The 17,391-nt window shown below is 37.6% G+C and overlaps 1 protein-coding gene across 1 annotated transcript in view; it reads right to left on the reverse strand.

Moving 5' to 3' along the window:
• Positions 1–17,391, reverse strand: part of LOC106987818 (ovostatin homolog 2-like) — a 54,479-nt gene that overhangs the window by 32,768 nt on the left and 4,320 nt on the right. The window contains exons 6-15 of the mRNA XM_053225803.1: positions 15,882–16,050; positions 15,306–15,390; positions 11,803–11,920; positions 7,067–7,178; positions 5,669–5,778; positions 5,173–5,331; positions 4,034–4,261; positions 3,235–3,289; positions 2,645–2,790; positions 2,116–2,265 (exon numbers count right to left, since the gene is read on the reverse strand). Of these exons, the coding sequence (XP_053081778.1) occupies positions 2,116–2,265; positions 2,645–2,790; positions 3,235–3,289; positions 4,034–4,261; positions 5,173–5,331; positions 5,669–5,778; positions 7,067–7,178; positions 11,803–11,920; positions 15,306–15,390; positions 15,882–16,050 (1,332 nt within the window). The remainder of the gene's footprint in view (positions 1–2,115; positions 2,266–2,644; positions 2,791–3,234; positions 3,290–4,033; positions 4,262–5,172; positions 5,332–5,668; positions 5,779–7,066; positions 7,179–11,802; positions 11,921–15,305; positions 15,391–15,881; positions 16,051–17,391) is intronic.

The following is a 17,391-nucleotide window of genomic DNA, read 5'->3' on the forward strand; positions in this document are numbered from 1 at the left end:
AGAGAGAGAGTGAGGAGAGAGAGAGAGAGAAAGAGGGGAGAGAGAATGGGAAAGAGAAAACAGATGTGGCATAATGTTAAAAACTGGTGAATCTGGGTAGAGAGTACATGAGAGTTCCTATACAATCCTTATATATTTTAACATTATTTAAAACTAAAAATTAAACTTATATAACGTAATATTAAAAGTACTATAAACTTAATATGAATAGGAACATTCTCCTTTATATAACATCGCTTGATTTACACTGTTAATATGGCCATAGATAATAAACAAGGGCAACCTCCTTTGGCTCTGATATATTCTGATTCACTTGTATCTTCTGGTCTGGTGAAATGTTTCTGGAATTTTCTATTGGTGGACCCTTGATGGTTTTTCCTCAAGGTGTTTTTTTTTAATATTTTTTTAATGTTTGTTTATTTTTGAGAGAGAGAGAGAGAGACAAAGTATAAGTGGGGGAGGGGCCGAGAGAGAGAGGGAGACAGAATCCGAAGCAGGCTCCAGGCTCCAAGCTGTCAGCACAGAGCCTGATGCGGGGCTAGAACTCAGGAGCCACAGATCATGCATGACCTGGGCTGAAGTCGGAGGCTTAACTGACTGAGCCACCCAGACACCCCTCTCAAGGCGGTTTTTCTAAGACCTTGCTACCTCCAGTTGTAGGAAGAATGAGTAGAGATGATTTACTCTGGCTCCATGAAATTCTTAGAAGAAAAGTATATATAGATTTTCCATGTTTATAGGTAAGTTTATCCTTTATTTGTTGATACTTTTCTGACTCTGAAGTCAGTTAGAAGCTTCTTAGCTCCAGGGTATCTGGGTGGCTCAGTCCATTAGGCATCCGACTCTTGATTTCGGCTCAGGTCACGATCTCCTGGTTCTTGAGTTCGAAAGCCCTGCATTGGGCTCTGTGCTGACAGTGCGGAGTCTGCTTGGGATTCTCTGTCTCTCTCTGCCCCTCCCCCCGACAAAAATAAATAAACTTAAAAAAAAAAACAAAAAAGAAGCTTCTCAACCCCAATAAGAAATTTAAATGTATTCAACTTTGACATTGGGAAAAAATATAGAGCTTATGTCATGATTAATTGTTAGTATATTAAGTCATTAATTTTTATAATATATACTTAAAGCTGGATGTACTATAGATTGTTAAAAGCAGAATACTAAATTGTGTTTTTCAGTGAGACCCCATTTGTAAAATATATATGCCTTCAGAAAAGAGATTTAAAAAATTACATCAGAAGTGTCCATATCTATATAATAGAAGTCCATTTTGTGAAATTAAAACAAATTATCTTAGTGTTAAGATTATGAATGATTTTAAAGATTTCCTTCTTTCTGCCTTTGTGTATTTTGCACATTTTCTGCAGGACACAGGTGCTGTGGTCTGAACTTGTATGTTGAAATCCTCATGCCCAGAGTGATGGAATTGGGAGGTGGAGCCTTGGGGAGGTGATTCGGTGGAGTGAGTAGAGAGTGAGATTAATGCCCTTATCAAAGACGCCTGAGAGATGTCCCTTGTCCCTTCCACCATGTGAGGACACAAGGAGTCTGCAAACCAGAAGAGGGGCCTTGTCTGACCATGCCAACTCCCTGATGTCAGAATTTCAGCCTTCAGAACTGTGAGAAATATTTCTATTGTTTATAAGCTCCCTAGTTTGGGGGTATTTTCTTGTAGCAGTTCAAATAGCTTAAGACAATAAGTATAATTTTAATCAGAAGAAAAATTTTTAGTGTTTCAATTAGTTATAAATGGGATCATACCTTTCAATATTTATATGTCCTCGTGCCAAGAAAAAAAAATAAAGGGAAAATAGCCAACAGTTATTAATGGAAACAACTTTGATGTGAAATTCTAGAATTGCTGGTCTGGAATGCTTATGAGAATATAAGATCTCTTAATAGGTAATAGACAACTGTAGACTGTATCCAAGCATCTCCTCCAACACAGAGATTTAACTCTAAGTTTCAAGAAAAATAAAGTGTATAATCCCTGAGAGAACAAAGGAGGAGAATACTTGATATTCTAAAACTTGTTTCGTCTCAAATAAAGTACATCGGCTGAAAGGCAAGGAGTCCAGATGAAAACGAGGAACAGGAGGAGATCAGAGAGCTTACACTTTCGGCTGACAGCTGTTGTTCTGATTTCAGCAGAAGAACACTTTTATCCACAGCCCGGAGTGCGCAGAATGAGTCAGGGGCTGCTTGAAGGTAGAGATCCGTGTTGGAGCCAGGTAGCCCCTGCTCCTTAGAGAACTTCATGCTAACCTAAAGTGGAGGAAGAAAAGGAGAGTAAGATACTTAAAAAAAATTTTTTTTTAATCTTTATTTATTTTTTGGGGGGGGGAGGGGCAAGGAGAGAGGGAGACACAGAATCGGAAGCAGGCTCCAGGCTCTAAGCTGTCAGCACAGAGCCCGACGCGGGGCTCGAACTCACGGACCGCGAGATCATGACCTGAGCCGCAGTCGGTCGCTCAACTGACTGAGCCACCCAGGCGCCCCTCATGCCTCCTGTTTTAATCACACCGACATTTATTGTGAGATCACCGCGTAAAGGCGATAGTAGTCATGTAAAGAAGGAGACAGCGGGGAGAGAACTACTTCGCTCCTCTCTCTCAGGACAGGAAAGAAATAGAAGAAACATCACCTTGTTTTTAAAGCACTTGTCAACCTGGAATCTGACACTGTCAGCCACAATTTCCCCACTGGGGTGAAGGGTGTAGACAAGCATGACAGCCACAGGAGCAAGATCGGCACTGATGTTGATCGGGAACGAGAAGTTTCCATTCCAGGCTGTGTAGTAGGAGATGTCATTAACTTTAGTGCCAAAACTTTCCTGGCTCACTGGCTACACTTGGATCAGAGAGAATGGCTGATGGATAGCGGGAGCGAATTGGGCTTTGTGTTAAAGGCAAACAAGTTAAATAATGGGAACGACGTGGGCAGATAAAAAACACTGCATAATTTAGGCGGCAACAATATTTGGGTTTGGCAGAGCACATTTCTATAATGGGCTTGACAGCCTGGCAACGATTGAAAGGAGTTGAAATCACTTTCTCCGCAATATTTGGAAGAATACCCTGGGGTCATACTATTGCTTTCCACCCACTAATCGTTAACGTTAAGTGCTCTTGACTCTATCCCTATAACATTTTCTTAGAAGGAAAGAAAAATGAAGGCAGAGTACCTTGTAAAAAAAAAAAAAAAAAAAAAAAAAAAAGAATGTATTATGTTTACCTTTGTTTCTGATTTCCTTTTGTCCGCTGAGGAAGATAGCCCCTTTTACCATCACCTGGACAGAACACAGGAAACACGACGTGTAACATCACGCTATCTAACAGAATCTGAAAAATTGCTAATGACAGTCTGATGATAATTCTGTTCCAAAGATAAGGTAGCTTCTACGAACAAATGCAAAACTGCACCACTTGGAAAAGAACACAGAAACTGACGACGATGAATTGAAAGTCTATTATGTGCTAGCAACTTGGTAAATAACATGCAATTCACCACACAAGGGAGTGTACAAAGCCCTGAATTAGACTGTCTCGCTTCAAGGAAGCCAAGTCATGTCACCTCTCCACCACTGTTCCCTTATTTGTAAACTGAAAAGTGTAACTTTTTTTTTCCCTTTGCCTCATAAGGACAAAATGGATAAATATGGAGACAGAGCCAAAAGGGCTCATTCCTTTTACTGCTATCAAAATTAGCCTTCCCCTTTACTCTCTTGTCTCTGCCTAATGTTGTACTCTCATGAAGGGTCATGGATACTCGATGTGAATTATAACAGAATGTTTAAAAGAGCGGACTCTGAATAGCAGGTTTTTCAACCTTAGGGAAATTGAAATTGCCTTGGATGTTTTTATGTGTTCATTTACTTGTTTCTGTGTTTGTTTTTAGCAGATCCAAGGGTAGTCACAGCCACGTGGGGTCTGCACACTCAGGAACAATGACATGATTGATGTCCCCGTTCCAAGCCGCCCTGTGCTAAGCAGACAATCAGACAAGACCCAAGGATCCATCAGTGGAGACTTACCAAATAAAAAAAGTTGATACTGGAATCATCCTTATATGCTTCTTTGTTTAGGGTGTAATGCACAGTAACAGTTTTCTGTTGATTGCATCTAAGCTGTTTTGGTTCAGGAACAATCTTCAGGAAGCTGTTGGTTCGGGAGTAAAAGCGTGAAACTGAGAAATGAGCATCCACATACTCAGGCGCTAACCAGCTGGGAGGATAGCAGTTCTTAGGTCGAATATACGTGGCCTAATAGGAAAAGAGAAGTAAAGGATGTTAGAGCTATAAAGACTTTTAAGGACAGGGATTATTCCAGAATGGAAGGCTTCTTATCTCTTCACAGTAGAGAGGAATCTTAGTTTGTGCCTGACGTTTCAAATATCAAGTTATTGGAAGTAAAATAATAATTACGCTTTCTTCTTTTTTGGTGTACAAAACATGACCATAGTTGTATGTATATTTTATTAGGACTACGCTAGTTTATTTTTACTTTGTAACTGAAGTCAGGGAATAGCCTTACACCCTGTGTCCTTCAGCTATATTTGAACGTGGATGAAGTGTTTAACTCTAAAATTCTGTTCAAGAAGCAGAAAAGTGGAAATTGTAGTATCTCCCCTATCCAGGCATCAAATGATCAAAGGGGATAAAAAGGCCAAATCATCTTCATGAACTATTTCTGGTGTCTCAGAGGAAAATATTGGATGTTACAGACTTTATAACAATTGTATCAGGCTATTATCTCATCCTCTTGAGTAAGTATTCTTACATATTATTTAATGAACAAGGAGACATATAAAATACGTGAAATTTTGCAACTTTTAAAAATATATATATTTTATATTTTTTAAATGTTTGTATTTATTTTTGAGAGAGAGAGAGAGAGACAGAGTGTGAGTGGCAGAGGGGCAGAGATAGAGGGAGACACAGAACCTGAAGCAGGCTCCAGGCTCTGAGCTGTCAGCACAGAGCCCGACATGAAGCTCGAACTCATGAACTGCGAGATCATGACCTGAGCCCAAGTCGACGGTTAACCGACTGAGCCACCCAGGCGACCCTAAAATATATTCTTAATATAAATGATCTTTTAGGAGATTCCTAATGTTCAAAATTCCTAACACTCAAATACTTTGTGGGATCTTGTCTACTCTTCGGTGTCTTACTTTCAGGTTGAACTCTGAATCGAATATATCTGAAGTGTCGATGGAAAACAGAGCTTCCCCATTGTCGTCTGTGGTGTAGTTTCCTATAAATCTGTTATTTAGCTCCAATCGCAATGGCTTGTTCCCCATCGGTACATTATTAGGTCCAGAAAATTTAAGCTGTGCCAAAAAAAAAAAGGCATTAATTTTTAAAACTCAAAACATCACCTTTCTATAGAGAAAGAATTTTCTATTCATAAATGTGATTGCTTATTTGTAATTTTATTAAAATCCAATAGACAGAAAGATGGTCTATTAAATAGATACATAAAATGGAAACAGCTATAATTGTGTTGATCGCTTTCCTTCCCCCGTGAGGGACTTTCTCTCATCTATCAGACATCGTGAGGCTACAAGTGTGTTATAAAAGTAGGAAAAAGATGTCCAGAAATTTTCAAAGGGCAATCCATGATCCAAGAAAATGAAATGAGAATATGTATTTTTAAGTCAAACCTACAGTTCCAAAATAAGGAATTCCTCTTCTGTAGAAAGAATCCATATTCTCAAAGCTCACACTCCCAAGCAACTGAGTGAGAAAAATGGAAGTCTTTTCACTGATCTGCACACCTGTAAGAAATAAAAAAATAGTGTGAGGGAGGATGAATTGTTTAATCTAGAATCTCAAAAGAACAAATAGCTTAGGGGATATGTGCAAACTTCTATACAGAGAATTACATTCTTGTTCTACATTGAAAGGAAAGTGTAGGTGCTTTGGAGTGTGTTTCAGAATACTCTGTATCTATCTGGTTATAATATACATCAAACTTAATAACATAATTAATGTGAAAATGTTTGGACCAGAAGCAGGAGAAAATGCTTTTAATTTCTTTCTTCTGACCATTCTACTCAGTTCTGGCTTGTAACTCCTTTTATAGCAGAGAATGTCATAGACATCTCTTGAGAGAAGGCTTTCACTTCCTTTAAATCTTTCTTTAGCCTGTCAAGATAACTATGCTTTTAGGCTTTTCCCAGATAAGAAAAATATCTGAAAGCAAAGTAAATAGGAATGGATTGTGATAAGCAGAGGTAAACATACCTAGCTAAGTTACAATGTGACAAATACCCATAACAAATGCCATCACGCTATTGATCAAGTGTGTTTATACAAAACACTTTATAAATAATATTATCTCACTCATTTTTAAGCAACAAAAATAGCAATTGAATCTGGCTTTCTCCACTCCAAATTAAATTCCACTTTCCTCTTTTTCTTTGTTATTCTTTTAACAATGATTTATTGAGCACTCATGTGCCATCTTGTAAATTTCTCAATGATATTTTATACCCGCAAATGTCTCCATTTGCATTAAATCAGAAGTTGACAAACTTCTGTGAAGAGGACCTCACAGTTATTATTCTAAGCTTGTGAACCATAAGCTACACAACTTTCGTATTTTAGCTGTTAAGCAAGGCTAAACAGCCTGGGGTCGTGTTCTAGTAAACTTTACATAAAGAAGCGTGGAGCTGGGTTTGACATTCTAGCTGTAGATTGTGAACTTTTGTATTAAATCAAAGCTCAGACCCGGTCAATTGGTTATCAACTGATTTACCCAAAATTAAAAAGAGTGCCTACTTTATTAGCTTAGCTCGCTACTTCAGAAGAAATCTCTGTCTGATTGATGCAGGCACAGAAGTAGATACAAACCTGTAACATTTACATAATAAGTTTATTTTAAACATTACAAGGAAAATCTTTTTTCAGAAGCAACCTTCAAGTTGACCTATTGGTAAAGGTACTCCACTTTACTATGTGGAACAATTATTGATCTCTATTTGGTGAATCTTGCTTACTAGATACACTTTTCCCTAGGAAGCTGCATATACCCCCAGGTTGCCCATAAAACATGATCATTACCTGTCCCAAATTCTGTAACTGTTACAGCGGTTTGAAATGACATGAAAAATCCTGAGCGGTAGAGTTGGAAGACTTTCGTATTCACAATTTGAGTCACACAACCGTTTCTCAACTGAAAAATGAAGAGAAGGTATAATGAAAAGATTAGGGATTCAAAGGTCTTAAAGGGATATAGACTTTTAGCACAGATTTCTACCTTCCCCCACCACCCCATGGTTTCATCTCATAAACTTGTTGAAATGACCAAGAATTCCAAAAGAAGGGCTGGGAGTCCATCAGCAATTACAAGTGAAGGAGGTAATGTGTATTTTACAGACTTCAGGGATATTATTGACAACAATGTAGATGGCAATAAATTAAAGATGAAAATCCTATTTTAAGAATTAGAGATTAAAATCATCTTGAGTCTTCAAGTGTGTCACACAAGAACTCTTTTTAAGGTAAATTGTTATTTAAAATGAAGAACAAATCTATAGATGATCTTTCATTGGTGACATCAGGAACGAGAGAAACATAGATCTACTTATATTTTAAAATGAATGGTACTGGGGCGCCTGGGTGGCTCAGTCGGTTAAGCGTCCGACTTCAGCTCAGGTCATGATCTCACGGTCTGTGAGTTCGAGCCTCACGTTGGGCTCTGTGCTGACGGCTCAGAGCCTGGAGCCCATTTCAGATTCTGTGTCTCCCTCTCTCTCTGCCCCTCCCCTGTTCATGCTCTGTTTCTCTCTGTCTCAAAAATAAATAAACATTAAAAAAAAAATAAAAAAAAATAAAATGAACGGTACTATTAATTCTAAATTTAAAATGGTAGAGGGATAGATCAATTCATCTGACTCTCAAAACTACCACATGAGGAGACTCGATTGTCATCACCATTATATGGATGAATAAACTGAAATATATAATCTGCCCAAGGTCACACAGATAGAAAGTGGTAGCTAGGCATTCTGATCCCAGAACATGTGCTCCTCTGAACCATCAACTATAATGTTAACAACAACAAAACAGGCAATTTTACTTTGTCTATTTATAATATAATCAAATTACAAAGAAATGACAGAGGCGCCTCGGTAGCTCAGTTGGTTGAACATCTGACGCTTGATTTCAGCTCAGGTCATGATCCCAAGGTCGTGGGATTGAGCCCTACCTTGGGCTCTGCCCTGGATGTGGAGCCTGCTTAAGATTCTCTCCCTCCCTCTCTCTCTCTCTCTCTGCTCCTCCCCCCCATTCACGCATTCTCTCTCCCTCTAAAAAAACAAAAATTAAAAATTAAAAAAATGAAAATAAAATGTAATCAGAAGAATCTTACATGCCTTGAAATTAAGAAAAAAACCATTTTTCAGTAACACCTGAGTCAAAGAGAAAATATAACATAAATCAATAAGAATCTCGACATTAGAGACAAGGAAAAAAGTGTCTTGCATCAAAATCTATGGTATTAAGCTATGGTTAAAAGAGAAAGTAAAACACAATGTGTTTTTAACGAGAAGAAACATTTTTTAAAACCACCAAAATAAACTAAAATTTCAGGGAAAAGAAAGAATATGATGATTATGAAAATAAATGATTTAGGGGCGCCTGGGTGGCTCAGTCGGTTGGGCATCCTCCTCTGGCTCAGGTCATGATCTCATGGCTCATGAGTTCAAGCCCTTCATCAGGCTCTGTGCTAACCGCTTATAACCTGGAGCCTGCTTCAGATTCTGCGTCTCCCTTTCTCTTTGTTCCCACCCCACCTGTGCTCTGTCCCTCTGTCCGTCTCTCTCAAATGTAAGAAATAAAACATAAAAAAAATTTTTAAAAAATGATTTAGGAACAAAAAAATAATATCAGAAAGGAAATAATAAAACAAAAGTCAGAGGAAGTCCAACAAAACAGAATAACCTTTTACAAGCACTATTTAGAATAAAGAGGGAGACCAATGTTGTATAAGATTAGATGCTAATACAACTTAGTATCCATTTAGAAGAAAACGAAATGTGTTATTTTACAGCATAATAAAAACTATGTTGATTAGAGAAATTTTTAAAATGTTAAAATACGCTTAGATAGCTACACGTACAACATGGGGATAGGTGAGAACTTTTTCTAAGGCTGAGAACCTGTAAACATCAGGAACTTTGGTATTTCAAAAATAACACAATCAAAGTCAATATTTAAATAACAGACTTGAAAAAATATTTGCTTAAGGGATAGAGGGCAATATTTATACTAAAAGAAAGTTTCAGTTTCACACAAACAGGGAAAACAAGGATCATTAAGAATTCTTGAAAGAACAAATTCAAACTCATAACAAAAATATGAAAATACACTCAAATTCACAAATAATACCAATTAAAGCAAAAGAAACTTCTTTCAAAATGGCAACATTTTATTTATTTTTTTTTTCAACGTTTTTTATTTATTTTTGGGACAGAGAGAGACAGAGCATGAACGGGGGAGGGGCAGAGAGAGAGAGGGAGACACAGAATCGGAAACAGGCTCTAGGCTCTAAGCCATCAGCCCAGAGCCCGACGCGGGGCTCGAACTCCCGGACCGCGAGATTGTGACCTGGCTGAAGTCGGACGCTTAACCGACTGCGCCACCCAGGCGCCCCTAAAATGGCAACATTTTAAAACCTGCTATATATATTGCCGCAGTAACTTGGGAACTATAGTCCTCTCACACATTGCTGACAGGAATTTAAATGCTTAAAAATTTTTTTGACAATATTTTTTAAATGTAAAATTGTGTGTGATTCTATCATCTATCTATCTATCTATCTATCATCTCCTTTGATTCATGAAACCCATGTGAAGGAATCTGTATGAAATACATAAAATCACTGATACAGAAAGATAGTTTTAGCAGATTATTTATTGCTATATTTGTCACAGTGGGGAGCAAAAAGCCATTCGCGGAGAGAACACCCATCACTTGGTAAAATGCCTAAATTACATTAAAATCACACTACAGAAAAGTGCACTGCTGATATGGAAGAATTCGACTCAGCCTTTCTTTGCCTGCAATTCTTATCTACAGGAGTTCTGCTTGTCTTTAGCAAATCTCGATATTTACCAATTGATGTTCATCAATTTGGTGAGTAACTTCAGGACGATCAGGCTTAAATTATAAACTGAAATATATGCAAATCTCATTTTCGAGGTCCTAAATTGATCCTCAAATAAATGGGCAGGATTGTTTACTGAGATTAAGATGCTGCAGATCAGGAAAGCAAGTGGCGGCTTCAGAAACGAACCTCAAATCTAAAGCAACGCAGGTAGATACTCCGAATCGAAGGTGTATGCGAATGAACTGTTTTCACAAGGACAGTTCTAGATTGCATGGTGGGTCCTATCAGGGATTTGTTAATTTAACAGATGACTAATGATTCCACATGGGAAGACCAGAGAGATCATCTAGACAGTATATAAAACAAGAAAACCGGGGTGCCTGGGTGGCTCAGTCAGTTGAGCGTCTGACTTCGGCTCAGGTCACGATCTCACTGTCCGTGAGTTCGAGCCCCGTGTCGGGCTCTGTGCTTACTGCTCTGAGCCTGGAGCCTGTTTCGGATTCTGTGTCTCCCTCTCTCTCTGGCCCTCCCCCGTTCATGCTCTGTCTCTCCCTGTCTCAAAAATAAATAAAACGTTAAAAAAATTAAAAAAAAAATAAGAAAACCAATAAGGTTTTTCAAATTTAAAAATTCTATGAATCCATAGGTGGGTAACCATTTACATGGCCTAGAGAAAGAGACTATTGGTGGACGTTGTATTTGCTCCTTATTCTTCACCTTACCTAGCTGCAGCCTCCATTACCCACAACATGAAAATAATGTTTTTAAGTCCCTTTTACAAATGGAATTGTAGGGGCCAAGGGCAGGTTCTCCCCAAACATGCCACGTGGGCATATCGATATTTTATTTTATTTTATCATTTAATTTCATTTTATTTTAATTTCATTTTATTATTTTATTTTATATGTTTACTTATTGAGAAAGAGAGAGAGAGAGAGAGAAGGGGAGGGATAGAGAGAGAGGGAGAAAGCATTCAAAGTAGGGTTCATGCTGTCAGCACAGAGCCTGATGTGGGCTCGATCTCACGGCCATGAGATCGTGACCTGAGTCAAAATCAAAAGTCGGACACTTAACTTACTGAGCCACCCAGGCGCCCCAAGGCATATTGATTATTTTACATAAAAGTTACTTAAGAAAGAGCCCGTGCAAGGACACTTAGATCCTCCTTGGTCCCCCTGAAAGAAGGGAAAAAAACTCCCAGGTGAAAGGCACCCTCGCTGCACTAAAAAGTAAAAAAACATCCTTACCACCAGAGACAGGGACTTTAAAGCCAAGAAAGCTCTAGGAAAAAAACCCAAAACCCCCGAAAAAAACCTTGTTGGTTTTTTTCTAATCTACTACCTCGACCCAAATTCCAATTCGAATTCCTTACTAATTAAAGCTTACAAACACCTGTTTTCTTTGTCCTGTCAATTCCTCACAAATTTATTGTCCCTCTGTCAAAAAGTATAAAAGCTGCTTGCCTTGGTCATCTTTTTGGACCTCAATTTCATTATGGGACCGCTGTATGTACCTAGTAAAACTTTGGGTTTTTTTCTCCTGTTAGCCTGTTTCATGTAAACTTAATTCTATTTAGTCCAGTGGAAGACTTTAAAGGGTAGAGGGAGGATTTTTCCTTCTCTACAGAATCGAAGAAAGAATAATAATGAAATATAATGATAATGACAATAATAATAATGATCTGTACCTGCGCAATAAATTGTTCACATATTTCATTGTTGTTGTTCTCACAGTTCTCGGAGGAAAAGAATTTTCTGCACACCCGGATTTGAGCTTTTCCTTGCACCGGCTGGCCATAGGTGTACCTGGTAGGAGAAAGTGTAGTGACAATTATAGATGAACAATACCATGGGCCTCTTTTATGGGCTTTTTCAGAAATTGTATATGAAATCCGGAACGAATGGCTACCAAACTCAAGGGGTGCCTGGTTAGCTCAGTTGATAACAGCATGTGTCGGCTGATCTTGGCACTGTGAGTTCAAGCCCCACGTTGGGCACAGAGCTTACTTAAAAGAAAACAAAAATCAAATTCAGGGAAATGTAGAACCTAAGTTCTCAGCAAAAGGGATTTAATGATCACATCGAGTTTTTTAAATTACATTTTAGCCTGATAGAAATATTATAAAATTTGTCTGCAGCACCATTTTTTTTTTACCAGAAAAAATATATGGATCTAAGTAACATGTGGATTACTAGGATCTTTTTTTTAAGTTTATTTATATTTTGAGAGAGGCAGAGATAGTGCAAGTAGGGGAGGGGCAGAGAGAGGGAGACAGAGAATCCCAAGCGGGCTCTGCACTGTCATCTTGGAGCCCGATGTGGGGCTCGAACTCAAGAAACCGTGAGATCATGACCTGAGCCGAAACCAAGAGTCAGAGGCTTAACTGACTGAGCCACCCAGGCGCTCCTGGATTATTTAGGATCTTAAAATACTTCCAGATCAATACTTAAAAAAAAAATTTTATATTTATTTATTTTAGAGAGAGAGAGAGACAGAGTGCAAGCAGGGGAGGGGCAGAGAGAGAAGGAGAGACAGAACCTGAAGCAGGCTCCAGGCTCTGAGCGGTCAGCCCAGAGCCCGACATTGGTCTGTGACTTACGAACCGGAAGAGCATCACCTGAGCCAAAGTTGGACACTTAACCGACTGAGCCACCCAGGCACCCCCAGATCAATACTTTAAACAACAATTCTCATTGTACATCCAACAAATGTAGCAGGTATGGAGATTGGCATAAACAGATAAATTTTGATCAAAAGTATGTCTTGTGGGGTGAGATTAAATAAATATCTCATTTTCTCCTAAAACACACAAAAAACCACAACACAAGGTGGGTTTTTTTTTTTTTTAATTTCAATCAAAGGCAAATACAGTTGATTTGATATTTTTTGTTGAGGATTGCTTCATTTAGAAAAACATAGCACCTGTGAAATTAGTAAGTAGTAAAACTGAAAATAATTAATCAATGATAATATTTTTTTTCTAATTGTTGGGCACTACTATGTATCTGGTGGTTACACAGATGATCTAATTTATTTTTTAAGCGATGCTGAGACGTCGGCGTATAATGTCATTGTGCCGATTAGTGAACTGAGGTCAAGCAACTCGTCTACGTTGTAAGACACGGAATTGAAATTCAAACTGTGATCTTCCTCCCTTCCCACAGTCCGGGCTCTTCCACTAAGTTGCTTTTCTCTCCCTACTTAAAAATTGTCAATGCTTCTGAGAATTCGATTCGAGCAAAATCGCTAAAATCATCCGTGAGCTTTAAAGATCAATTACATATAACACAGCAGCAAGACTCAGATCAGGCCACAGGTGACACAACTGAACGTATCTTATTATTGCTTCTTACTATCTTTTGCTTACAAAATAAAACTCTCATTGTATTTTCTAGGGGTTAACACATGCCTGTGAAATATGTAGCTTAAATGCTCGCACAGATCAGAAAGAATAAACATTTTCCCTTTGTGATTTGAAAACCTTTTGGTGGATACTAATGCAGTTTATTAAGGTGTCTTTGCCTATAGGCGCGTTTTCTTCCCTGTTTGCTAAAAGGAGGCCGTTTGCCAAAATACCCTGGCTTGCTTTTGTTTTCTCAAGTTAAGTGCCAGGGAGTCCTGAAGAAACAATGCACAGACGTAGTGTCGTACTTTTTTTTTTTAGCATACCCCTGGCAGATAAATTATAGGTATCAATCCCATTGACAATTCTGGCTTGTGTGGGACTTTATGAGTGAAACTAGTTTAGGAGCCTGGATTTTTTGAAGCTTATTTGATTACCTCCTTTTTTTTAGCACACATATCTACATCTTTCATATATTACGTTTATGAAATTCTAGCACGTGTCAGCTACTCTTCACCGAGACAAGAAAATATTTGTACAGTTGTGCTAGAGTCCAAAGAACATTGTAGATACTGTCAACCTTTCACCCAATATATCTTTAAAGTACCTTGACTATACTCAAGAATATTTTGAAAGTCAAAATCTACTTTGAAATCCTCTGAAAATGCTCTAAAGCAAACTATTTCCATGTTGCCAATTAAATAAAAAGTTGGAACAAATATGTCATGTATTACAATTTTAATTGTTTATATAAATTATAACAGAGGTCTTGGTTAGAAGAGTACTTCTGAAGTCAAATAGTATTGGTCTAAATCCTAAGTCGGCCATCAAAAGGCGCCATTACTGTTGATAAATTATTTCAGTTCTCTGTGTCTTGTTATCTTTTTTTTCTAAAACAAAGATGATAATAACTCCTATCACATAGCATGGAGGTAAGAATATAATAAGGGCAATGCTCAGCACAGAAATTGGCATTCAATAAATATTAACTATATTAATTATTATTAGAAATTTGAGAAAAGGCATCATACTCTTAAAAATGTAAAAGGCATTCGAAATAATTTCCCCCCAAAAAAACTAAAATTTCTCAAATCATACAGGATTTTTTTTTCACACGGGGAGGATTCAAATTAATTCTAATTGTTAAAAATACCTTTTTTCCCATTATGACATTTTGAAGAGTTTCTTTTTTAGTTAAAATGAAAATATCAATGATGGTGAAGATTCAGTGAGGCAGGTACTTCTGTATCAGCTGCTGGAACTTTACACTGATGCAACGTATTTAGTGAGTAATATGGCAATCAAAAAACTAAAAGAATGTTATACATTCTGTCTTCACAATTCCAGTTCTGGACATCTTTCTTAAGTACATCGTTTTTAATTCAGAAGATACTTCTTATACACTTATACGCAAAGACATATACTATAATAGTATGGAAAAAATTGAATAGCCTCCATGTTATATAATAAAGAAGAGTTAATTTGGTATGGCCACATAGAGTTATGTCTATGCAGCAAGGAATTGGAATTCGTAAAAGATGAGCTGAATATGAAGACGTGTTTTCTTAATTATAGTGTATAGAAAAGGATGATTGTAGTTGATGAATATGAAAAGATTCATACAAGACTAGAAGAAAATACCTTACAAGGTAAATGGCAATCGGCAGAATTAATTACAGGTAATTTCTTATGGTTTTCTTTGTTTTTAAAATATTTTACAATGAGAATTCACTCTTTCTCTAACAATCTTAAAGGAAGCATATAAATAAAGTTACATGGATAGTCTCATTTCTCCGTCTTTCTGAGCTCTATATTGACCGTTGGAGTCAAATCTCCTGCATACTTACTTAGCACATACATTCACTTGGAAGTCATCATCCGAAATAGTTACTGTTTGTGGTGCACTGACCTTTACTTCAAACCTGGGCAACACTGGAAACAAAATGAAATAGACTTCAGCCCCTACCATCACGGGTGAGAAAAACTTATGGCAATCACGTAACTAATCATGTAACTAGGTAGGTTTCTGTGCACAACATTTTCCTATGTATGCATCGCGATAGCCCACATTTCAACTGCCCCCAATTCTGTGTGTGGCACCAGTAAGTGATAGGGCCTTTCCTTTATCTTCCCTGTTCTCAGAACTTCACATGTTATTTATCGTAATCATTTAGATCGTCTTAGAAGATTGTCTGGATTCTAGAAGATGAGACATTTCCCAGGTAGGAAGGTCAGGGGTTAGAATAAGGATACGGGGCAAGAAGGAAGGATGATAAAGCCGAAAACCCCAAGAAAGGAAAATGACAGAAAATCAAATCAAGCCTCACCTAAATCTTTTGCCTAAATCTAACATAAAAATTGTTTTGTTCAGCCCTTTGAACTCTTCCTTTATAAGGAAACAACCATAAGTAGTAATTCATTACCATATCTATCAACAGTAAATTGGTGTGTCAGTGTCCTTCCTGATTTTTCTTTCACGATAATAGAGTAATCTCCAAATATTGGTTCTGAAACCAGTTGGAATGAGAGTTGGGTAATGTTTTGAAAGGAGGTCACATTTTGCCACTGAAAAATCCTATTGTGTTGAGGATCCTAGAAATAAAGAAGAAATAAAATTAGAGGTCATGAAGAGGATTATCCTTTCCTTCTTTATTCTGAGTACCTTCTATAGTTATTGGAAGTAAAGAAAACTACCATTTTATTGCACTAATATCTCGCACTGTAACAATAACATAACTTCCTCGGGTATACAAATTCAATATTACAGTATGTCTCTGTTAAGCACCAAAAGGATAAGAACAACAATCTCTAACTATTGCTTTGGATTTTTGTCTTTCTGAACCAGAGTTCCATAGTTAACAAGTTTAACACATGTGACACAGATATCAGGAGAGCCAAAGTATTTATCAAGTATCGCCTTCATAGGAGACTTGCTAAACTAACTGTTGATACAGAATTGGGAGTTCTCAAAAACTTCTTGAATGTTACCTTTCATTTAGATTTGACATGACATGGTATTCAGTTATCAGCAATCATGATGCCCTGCAACAGGACCAGGCAGTTGAGACAGAAGCTCTCATGGCTACAGAAATATTTCTGGGCAGGTTACAGGAACAGGATGAATAAAATCAGTATGTCTAGGAGTGAACATCCATGCATGAGTTGCCTGCACTCAGACTTAGTGGTTTGTGAAAACAATAAAACTTTTACTCATTTAAACCAATGTTGGTTAAGCTTCATGGTGCTTTCAGTAGAACACTAGCTGAATTAGGATGTGAAGATAATGCCATTTACAGATTACGAATGGTGCGGAAGACATGAAAACGGCTGACTTGATATTTATCCTACCGGAAGGATGAGCTATTTGCCACCCACGTAACAAAGTCAAAAAAATTCATATTATAAAGACAATTTGGAATATTTATATACATATATATTGACAATGAATCTAGATCTCAGTGTATTAACATTTAATTTTTTTTTTTAAATCTTTATTTATTTTGAGAGAGAGACAGAGTGTGAGCAGGGAAGGAGCTGAGGGGAGGGAGACACAGAATCCGAAGCAGACTCCAGGCCCTGAGCTGTCAGCACAGAGCTCGACACGGGGCTCAAACTCACGAACCACGAGATCATGACCTGAGCCGAAGTCAGACGCTTAAGCAACTGAGCCACCCAGGCGCCCCTCAGTATATTAACATTTAGACTTAGTTAATAGTAATAATACATATTGCACGTAGAAATTAAAGTACATATGTTGGAGTTGATGGACACAAAAGATTTACTGACAGACTTAAGATCTGAAATTAAGTCACACTCTACTGCACTAGAGCTTTGAACTGTAGAAGGAGACTCCATTAACTATTTTCTGAAAGCAAAGGGTCCATTTTGTAATAATATCACCGACTCTATTTCAAATCTTTAGGTGTTTATGTT

Source organism: Acinonyx jubatus, chromosome B4, assembly GCF_027475565.1.
Source record: "Acinonyx jubatus isolate Ajub_Pintada_27869175 chromosome B4, VMU_Ajub_asm_v1.0, whole genome shotgun sequence".
Taxonomy (NCBI): Eukaryota; Metazoa; Chordata; class Mammalia; order Carnivora; family Felidae; genus Acinonyx; species Acinonyx jubatus.